An 8,864-nucleotide genomic window follows, 5' to 3' on the forward strand; every position below is an offset into this window, starting at 1 on the left:
TTCGTTCGCAATTTCGCAATTGAAACTATCTTGCAAAAAAATTTGAAGCGAACGAAACAATCGATTGCTTCATTCGTTGCTGATTGGCCGGTTTCTTGCAGGCCACCGGCCAATGAGTGCGTCGTGTAGAATTGTTCGTCGCCTTCCTCTTGTGACCTTTGGTTGTGGCAAACAAAACTGGACTCAGCTCACACACAAGATGGCTGGGAAGGTGCTGGGCGTCTGTGTGGCCGTTGTGCTGTTGTTGCTTGTCAGTGGTGGGCAGGGCGTCGACGTGGTGGACATCCTGCTCAACACCGAGCAGGGCGTGGACTACGGTGCCGTGGGACCCATCAACCCGTCTTTCGCGGGGTTCTCTGTGGAGTGGTCGATCGACCACTTGTTCATGCCCTACGCCCAGGCCGGCCACTACAACCTCACCCTCCAGCTCTTTCGCAACCTCCTAGAGACCACCGGCGCCGCGCCCACCCTGCGCATCGGCGGCAACAGTGCCGACGAGACGTGGTATGCAGTCATTTCTCTTCTTTGTTTGTTATTTTAATTAATTTCATTAATTTTGTGTTAATTTATATATTGTTGTTAATTAAGGTGGCGGCCGCCTGGGGCCACACCGCCGGCGTGGGTGGAGCACGACATTGGGTCGCCGTCGGAGCTGATCAAGCAGCTGGCCAAATTCTTCGACGAGCTCGACGGCGGTGAGGGCAAGCTGGTGATGGACCTCAACTTCCGCGAGGGCACCGACCCGGTCCTGGCGCTCAACGAGATCAAGTACCTGGCCGACCAGTTCGGCGCCACCCGGTGGGCGCGCCATGTCAAGGCCCTCGAGATAGGCAACGAGGTCGACCTCTACGCCGGCACAGAGGCCTACAGAAACCAATCGACATGGACCACCGCCCTGTACGCATGTTGTGAGTCATGTCGTGTGCGTCACATGTGTGTGGTGTCGTGTGTCGTGTGTGTGTCGTGTGCGTCGTGTGCTGACGTGACGCCGCAGGTACAACGAGCAGTGGAATCAATTCGCCGAGACGATCGCGCGCGCTGTGCAGAGTGCGGTCGGCCACCAAGTCAAATTCCAGGGTGCCACGTTCTGCTGCCACAAAGACTGGTTCCAGTTCCTGCCCAAGTTCATCGACCTGAACGCCGAGCGCCTGGCCACCGTGTCGGTCCACTCCTACGCCCTGTCCGTGTGCGGCGGCAAGAACGTGAGCCTGCCCGAGCTCGTGAGCCAGAAGCTCACGCCCGACGGCCCCCAGCTCGACGGCCTCGGCGTGGCCCGCGCGCGCGGCGTCGAGTACTGGCTGGCCGAGACCAACAGCGTGTCGTGCGGCGGCGCACACGGCGTGTCGGACGCGTTCGGCGCCGGCCTGTGGGCCATCGACTGGCTCTTCAACGGGGCCGCGCTGGGCTATCGCGGCATGAACTTCCACGGCGCCGGCAGCGGCGCGGCTTACGCGCCCTGGAGCTACGGCGCCGGCGACGTGCCCGAGGTCCACCCGCTCTACTACGCAATGCTGGCCTTCGCCCGCACCATCGGCCGCGGCGCACAGGCCTACATCCTGCCGGCCGGGTCGCGCCTGCTCGACGTGAAGAGCAGCCAGCACCAGCTGAGCGTGTGGAGCGTGGGCCACAGGGAGTCGGGCGTGCGCAAGGTGATCGTCAACCACCGCGACATCGCGCCGGGCGCGGCCAACGCGTCGGTGACGGTGCGGCTGACCCACGGCGCGTGGCACGCCGAGGCCGGGCTCACCGTGTTCGAGGCGCCGTCGGCCTACGCGACCGACGGCGTGCGCCTGGGCGGCCAGACCTTCGACGGCTCCACCGACGGGCACATCCGCGGCACTGCCCAGGTGGTGCGGGTCGTGGCCAAGGCCACCAACGAGTGGCGCTTCGAGATGCGGCCCGGCTCCACTGCCTTCCTCACATTCTGTCCGCCCAACCAGCCCCAGCTGTGCTATCAAGTGTAATGTGAGTCAGCCTCATCACCGCTACATTCCAAGTAATCTGAAGAATATCATCACTGCACGTGCGGCAGCCGTTGGCGATCCCCCACTCTAGGACCTCGCGTGGTTCTCTCGCGCGTAGGCGGTGGTGAGCTGGCCCAGGGACGGCCTTGGGCCCGCAGCCACTTGAGCACCGGGGTCCAGTCCGCTACTGGGGCGGTGCTCTGGTCGGCGGGGCGCAGGGCTCTACGCACCCCCCGATTGTATTGGAGCAAGAGTACAGAAGAGGTACGTGCAGAAAAGGTAAAAAGAAAGAAAAGATAAAGGAGAGAAAGGAAAGCAATTCAGAATAAATTGAGGAAAAAGGGAGCTTATTTATTTGTGTTTTCGCGAGTTTTTATTGCTCCGTGAGCAGCTGCTTGGCGCGGCTGGGGGCGGTGGCTGCGAAGGAGGTGCAGATGCCCAGCTGGGTGCAGGCGGTCTTGGGGTCCTCGGTCTTGACGATGTAGGCGATGACGACTGGGACGTAGTACTCCACGAACGAGTCGCACTGGTCGCGGAAGGTGTCGGGCGCGAGGGCGCACACCACCTCGAGCTGCTTGACGATCTGCGCCTGGGTGTAGTTCTGCTGCAGGTAGCCCTCGACGTACATCACCGTAAGCTGGCACATCGCACAGTCCTGGCCTCCTGAACAACGACACACAATGCCCACCATCAACAAAAAAGAACGAAAGCGATACCAGGGAAATGGGGGGGGGCAAAAACGAAGACGACGAACAATATTTTACCCTGGGCTTGGACGGAGGCGAAGCCGAAGCACAGAATGACGGCAAAAGCCAAGAAGACGCTGGCGATGATGCTCTTCATGGTTTTGGATTAAAGACAAGCTAGTTCAAGTCGCTGGAAAGAAGCAAAAGACAATCTGCGCTGTACTGAGGCTCTATTGGCTCAACCATACTCAGCGAAAGGCCCATTTCTTAGTTTGTGCACAAGGTGAGCTGCTGGCACACGGCGTGCGGCTCGGCGTACTCGAGGAAGTGGAGAGCGATCGTGACGTAGCCGCTGACCAACTGCCGACAATCGCCGGCAGCGGGGGTAAGGCGGCACAGGCCCTCCAGGTAGGCCTCAAGTTGAGCCACGCCCATCGGGTTCTGCTTGAGCCAGGCCGCGAGCGAGCCCACAGCCATCGTGCAGAAGACGCACATCTCCTGCTCCGTAGCCTCCACCTTCTGGAGTATCATCTTACTGCCATGTTGGCCTTGGCTCGGATCTATAATATGCAACAAAATTATATGTTTGATAGTGAATGTTAGTGAACTGAACAGTTGAAAGTGTAGACCTACAACTTGGGCAACGTACGGTGAGGGCGGGCCATGTGATGATTGATGACGGCGGGATCGGCCGTAGCCGGCGTGCAGAGGCCCAGCTGAGCGCAGGCGCTGGCGGGCGACTCGTACTTGGCGATGTAGCTGATGATCAGCGGGGCGTAGTAGTCCACGAACGCGTCGCACTGAGCGCGGAACGGGGCCGGCGAGAGGGCGCACGCCACCTCGAGCTGCTTCGTGATCTGGGCCTGCGTGTAGTTTTGCTGCAGGTAGCCATCAATGTACTTGACCGCCACCTCGCACAGCGCGCAATCGCCTGGCCCACACCAGGGAAAACAAGAACATCAAACAAGATCAACTTCATGAAACATGTTTCAAGCGACAACTGAATGAATCATAGTGAGATACCCTGGGCTCGGACGTGGGCGAAGCAGCCGACGAAGAGAAGAAAGATGGCGAGGGAGAGGACGTGGGTGGACTTCATGTATGAATCGTACTTCTTCGAGTGAATGAGACCAACTCCTCCTTCTGGCCTTTGTCTGTGGCTGGGTGGTGATAGGGGTGACAGGCGGTGGGCCAAGAAATGGTGTGGTGGCGGCACAATCGGGGAAAACTCGGCCGTTGGTCTGTCCTTTACTCGGAACGCACCAATCAAAACGATCTAGTGCTACCGTGCAACCACATAGCGGGGGCGGTTCGAATCCCGCTGGTGGAGCAGATGGCCATGCAGCGGAGGTCAATAGTAGTAGTCGAAGACGATGGGTCCGTTGGTGCCTGGGTTGGCCGCGTTGATGAAGGTGGTGCCGTTGCTCGCTTCCACCCCGCCCCGATGCACGTGGCCGAACACATGCACGGTTGGTCGAATCTGCGCCACGCGGTCGCGAAGCCGAGCGCTGCCGCGATGCTTCACCAGCCGCACTGTGTCGAGCACGCCTCGCGGGGGCAGGTGCGTCACCAGCACGTCCACGCCCCGCCGGCCGCCGCCATCGCTTTCTCTTTCGTTTTCGCTTTCGCTTTCGTTCTTTTCTTCGCCCGGGAAGAGCCGCGGGTGGTCCCACGGGAAGAGCTCCGGCTCGGCGGAGGTGTTGTCCCGGTGTTTCTTTTCCCAGGACGAGAGGAAGATGGTGAGCCCGCCAAACTCCTCGAGGGTGACGCAGCCATGGGTGACGTAGGTCCCGTTCGTCAGCAGGCCCGCGTAGCGGCTGTGGCTCCGCACGTCACCGCACACTCGCTCGTGGTTGCCTGCACACCCACCCACCCACACACGCACACACACGAGAGAATGTTATATAATGTGAACTACAGTCGTGTGCGTGTGCGGTGGCGCGCGTGCGTGTGTCATACCGCTGATGATGAACTTGTGGCGGTAGTGGAGCGTGCCGAGCCACTCGTTGAACTCGAGGGCGTGCTCCACCCGGCCGAGACTGGTGAAGTCGCCCGCGTGCAGCAGGATGTGGTCATCTGTGCGGCAGGGAAACGCCAACCATCGTGCGTGCCCACATGGTTGTCAGTCACAATCTTGTGTCCGTCATCGCGCACAGCGCTGAAGCTGAAGCTGAAGCTGTAGTGTCGTTGGATGGAGGCACGGACCGCCCTGAGGCATGAACGGGGTGAGGAAGGCGTGCTTCATGTGCGTGTCGGACAGGCACACGATCCGCACCCGCCGAGTGCCGGCGCCGAAGGCCCCGCGACGCTGCTCGAAGGCCGGAATGGCGAGCAGGCGGGCCGGGCCGGGTGCGCGCCCACCCAAGCTGAGGAGTGACCGGAGGCCCCGGTCCGCGTAGGGCACCACCGTCGTCTGGCCGCAGCTCCTCGCGCCCTCGATGTCCATCGCAACCTCTTCTTCGTCCAGATTGTGTTGTGGTTGCAGTTCTTCTTCTTCATCATCGCCAGACGACGAGAACTCCATGCAGTCGCCATCGTCGTCGTCGTGGCCATGATGATGACCGGCCTGGTAGTGGATGCTATTTTCTGTCGACGGTGGCGAGCGGCTGCGGTGGTGATGGTGGTGGTGATGGCGAGGGCGGTGGTGGGCGAAGGCACAACGGGCGCCCTCTCTGCAGTGGCCCCTCATGAAATACTTGCACGGAGACGAGGGGCTAACGCCGACTGGAGGGGGCGGGCGCCGTGCGTATTGGTCGTGGCGGTAGCGACACTGGTCGCCCGCGCGGCAGAAGCCCTGCGCAAAGTACCTGCACGGCCCTCGCTCTTCCTCCCTATCCATTCTTTTCGTTCAAACACTTATTTTTCTTTCGTTTTTCTCTTTTTAAAATTATACCTGGTCAACATAACAAATAATTTATAAATAAAGAAGATGGACGTGGAGCAGATGCGAGAGGAGGTGGAGCGGCTTCTCCAGCGCTATGCGGACGAGACCACGACAACAGAAGAAGGGGGCCGCCAGGAGCAGCAGGACCACCGGTCGATCGAGGTCGTGGCCGGAGCCACTACGCAGGGGGTGCGCGGTAGGCCGCGGCTGCTGTTTTGCGGGGTGGTCGCCGGCCCCTTCGCCCACGGCCTGCTCCTGCCCCACGAGCCCCCGCCCTCTCCCGTACGCCCCTCGTTTTTAATATTTCCTTTTTATTTATTTTATGTATTTTCTTACGCGATACTCTACCGCAGGTGGAGGTCTACGCGGTGTGCGTGGTGCCGACAGAGAGCCTGCTCACGATCGAGGCCATCGACGTCAACATCAAGGAGTGGACGCTCACCCACAAGCAGGTCCTCTTTTCTCTCTCAACTTCATTGCCATGGACCCCATCACCGTTGTGCTGATCGTCCCAAGACAGGCGGGCTACTCGATTCGCGTCGATGAAATCGCAAAGTTCTGCCACCTGGTGCTCAATGGTACGGTTGGTGCGGTGCATCGGCTCTCCTACGCTTCCGTTCACGCACACCACACACACTCACACACACACACACACACCCACGCCGCACAGCAAACGCAATGGCGGTTGAGACCCTCTACGCCGAAGCTCACTGCTGGCAAAGCGACGAGTGGCGCGATCTCAAAGCCCGGTTCGCCCAACCCCCGTTTCTGTGTGTCGCATTGCGTCGCGTGCGTTGCGTGAGCGTGAGCGTGAGCGTGTGCAGTGGTCTGACTGCTGTGATGACGTCGTCAGGTATCGGGACCAGTTGATCACGGACAACACGATCACCAAGCTCCTGGGTCCCGCCAAGGTGCGCTTCCTGAGGAGCGGCCAGTCGGTCGTGACTGACTGAAGCGATACGCGTGCCAGGACCACCTGACCAAGAAGGAGAAGCGGCGCAAGCAGAAGGAGAAGCAGCAGCGAAGGAAAGAGGAGGCCGAGCGCAAGCAAAAGGCCAAAGCGTCCAAGGTCTCTCCGCTGTTCGCTACCACCACGAACCCTGTAATGTCGCGCGTGTGTCGCGCTGTGTGCGTCGTGTTGTGTTGACTGACAGACACTACTCTTTTTATTTTTACTATTATTTCTATTATCTATTAATTCTGTATTTTTTTTTCTTTGCGCAGCAGACGAAGGATCGATCGGAGGAGAGGCAGCAGGAGCTCGCCAAGATCGAGGAGACGATGCGCCTGCGCGCCGAGCAACGGCGCAAGAAGGCCGAGGAGCGCAAGGAGCGCGAGCTGGCCAAGCAGGCCTCCGGCGCCGGCACCACCGCCGAGACCACCACTCTCCCTGGTTCGCCCATCCTGGTTCCCCCATTACCGTAGACTCGACGTCCTGACACGACACACGACACACGACACACGACACACGACACACGACACACGACACACGACACACGACACACAGTGACGGCGGCACCGAGAGGCGAGGAGCCGTACAATCACGTCCGGCTGATCTTCCAGGCGAACCGTATCCTGGCTGGGCGCGACCTGGTGCTCGACCTGGAGGGCGACCCGGCCGCCCAGGCCGAGCGAGACCTGCTGCTCGCGATTCGCCGGAAAAGCTTCAAGTCCGGCCCGGACGACGACGACAAGAACGAAAGCGAAGAAGAAGAAGACGAAAGCGAAGCGAGGAAGAAAAAGAACGAAGACGAAGACGATGTCGAAAAGATCGATGAAGAGGAGTTGATGAGGGAGATGGTGTGCAAGGTCGAGCGCGCGGTGGAGGCCAAGGAGGGCCTCGCGTGGAAGGACGGGGTCGATCGGCCCTACAACGTGCCCAAGACGCTGCTCGACCCGTGGATCGTCGCCCTGCGACGGAAGGGGCGCTTCTTTTGGCTGCACGGCCGCGCGCCCACCGAAGTCTCGAGCGAGTGACCACCGACACACCCCCGGGATCTGCCCACTAACACCACCACCCGGGTCCGAGGAGTGGAGTGGAGTTGTTCCACATATCATATATTTTATAGTGCAATAGAGAAGATCGCCTACACATGGTTACAGCGAATGGCGGCGGAGTGAACTATTTCTGCGCCGGAGATTGGTTGCCCTGAGCTCTGGGGCTTTGGTGTTTGAGTTTGCGGGCGCGTGATACGCCCACACACCAGGTGGCGGAGTTGCGCCACACATTGCTATTAACACCCCATGGGGTCCGCTACACAAATAGCCAGCCACTACCCAGCCCGGCCATCAACTACAAAAAGGGCGAAAAGCTTAGCTCACAACACAACACACAACACAGCACGATGGCCGGCCAACAACAGCTGACGGAGGTGATGGAAGACGGCACGGTGCGATCGCCGAGGTGGCGACAAGAGGTCTGGAATCGGCAGCAGCACCTCCTCACACTCAACTTTGCAGAGCGCATGGTGGCCTACGAGGAAGTCGATGAACAAGACGATGAGCAAGAAGCTTCGGACAGGTTCGCTGCCTGCACGCCACAAGCCACAACCCCGCGGAGTCCAACGTCGAGCCCACGAGACATAAAGAAGACGACGAAGAAGAAGCGAACGCCACTACGGATGAAGGATGTGATGGGTCGGCCATCGAACAAGAAGAGCGCACGGGACCAGGACGAGGAGGCGAGGGACCGGCGCCTCCGGCGGGAGGCCGACGTGGAGGCGAAGGCCGACCGGATCATGGGGCAGGTGCTGGCCTACGCCCGGCTGCACCACGTGTGGCGAGCCTCCCTGCCGGCGCAGCCGGAGCGAGAGGCTTGATTGGTCTCCACAACATAAAAAGTCGACCGTGGAAGATGTTTACCGCAAATAAGCTCAAAATATATTTATTTAAGGCGGCTTCCGCCAGTAGCGCCATTGGCCACTGAATCGGATTTTTGTAGACTGATGGCGCAACACTGCGTCACAACGGGAAATGGAGAAGAAACTAGTTTTGTTCATCCTCGCTGAAGATCTAGATTGGTGTGTTGCGCGGTGTAAAGCAGGCTGTGATGCCATTTCTTAAGTCGCGATGGTAGGGGGGTCCTGTGGCCATGTACAAGTGAGATTCGGTATGTAGATTTGTCAATGTTTGATTGAAATTGAAGTACCTTGGCATGGGCTTTTTGATGGTGTGTGGTTGGTGGTGATGTCGCATATGGGCGAGGACGAGGTCGCGGTCACACAGGGGAANCGCAGATGGTGTACATGGAGCTGGCACCTTGGTGGAGGACGTGCACACGGCCAATGGTCCCTACACAGAGGTATGTGAGACCATGTGCGAGACAGTGGT

General features: G+C 59.6%; 5 protein-coding genes and 1 pseudogene across 5 annotated transcripts in view; 4 read left to right on the forward strand and 2 right to left on the reverse strand.

Annotated features, from left to right (window-relative positions):
• Window positions 1–199: 199 nt before the first annotated feature.
• On the forward strand, window positions 200–1,964 carry ACA1_052840 (lipoprotein, putative; the record flags this gene model as incomplete). The annotated part of the gene is made up of 5 exons (XM_004343945.1): window positions 200–501; window positions 589–897; window positions 995–1,220; window positions 1,254–1,487; window positions 1,509–1,964. The coding sequence occupies 5 exons, from the start codon at window positions 200–202 to the stop codon at window positions 1,962–1,964; spliced, it is 1,527 nt and encodes a 508-aa protein (XP_004343995.1).
• Window positions 1,965–2,311: 347 nt separating this feature from the next.
• On the reverse strand, window positions 2,312–3,749 carry ACA1_052850 (annotated as a pseudogene).
• A 252-nt stretch (window positions 3,750–4,001) lies between these two features.
• ACA1_052860 (Ser/Thr phosphatase family superfamily protein) lies at window positions 4,002–5,174 on the reverse strand (the record flags this gene model as incomplete). The annotated part of the gene is made up of 3 exons (XM_004343946.1): window positions 4,002–4,507; window positions 4,610–4,726; window positions 4,856–5,174. 3 exons carry the CDS (start codon window positions 5,172–5,174, stop codon window positions 4,002–4,004), a joined length of 942 nt encoding a protein of 313 aa, XP_004343996.1.
• Window positions 5,175–5,579: 405 nt separating this feature from the next.
• On the forward strand, window positions 5,580–7,511 carry ACA1_052870 (uncharacterized protein; the record flags this gene model as incomplete). Its single annotated transcript, XM_004343947.1, is given in 8 exon segments — window positions 5,580–5,816; window positions 5,888–5,986; window positions 6,055–6,112; window positions 6,205–6,283; window positions 6,388–6,475; window positions 6,490–6,636; window positions 6,759–6,927; window positions 7,042–7,511. 8 exon segments carry the CDS (start codon window positions 5,580–5,582, stop codon window positions 7,509–7,511), a joined length of 1,347 nt encoding a protein of 448 aa, XP_004343997.1.
• Window positions 7,512–7,999: 488 nt separating this feature from the next.
• On the forward strand, window positions 8,000–8,353 carry ACA1_052880 (uncharacterized protein; the record flags this gene model as incomplete). Its single annotated transcript, XM_004343948.1, has 1 exon — window positions 8,000–8,353. The coding sequence occupies one exon, from the start codon at window positions 8,000–8,002 to the stop codon at window positions 8,351–8,353; it is 354 nt and encodes a 117-aa protein (XP_004343998.1).
• A 465-nt stretch (window positions 8,354–8,818) lies between these two features.
• Window positions 8,819–8,864, forward strand: part of ACA1_052890 (uncharacterized protein) — a gene marked incomplete at both ends in the record, with an annotated part of 1,250 nt that continues 1,204 nt past the window's right edge. Inside the window, one exon of the mRNA XM_004343949.1 lies at window positions 8,819–8,835. Within this exon, the coding sequence (XP_004343999.1) occupies window positions 8,819–8,835 (17 nt within the window). The remainder of the gene's footprint in view (window positions 8,836–8,864) is intronic.

The sequence above is a fragment of the Acanthamoeba castellanii genome (assembly GCF_000313135.1).
Source record: "Acanthamoeba castellanii str. Neff unplaced genomic scaffold scf7180000084594, whole genome shotgun sequence".
Lineage (NCBI taxonomy): Eukaryota > Discosea > Longamoebia > Acanthamoebidae > Acanthamoeba > Acanthamoeba castellanii.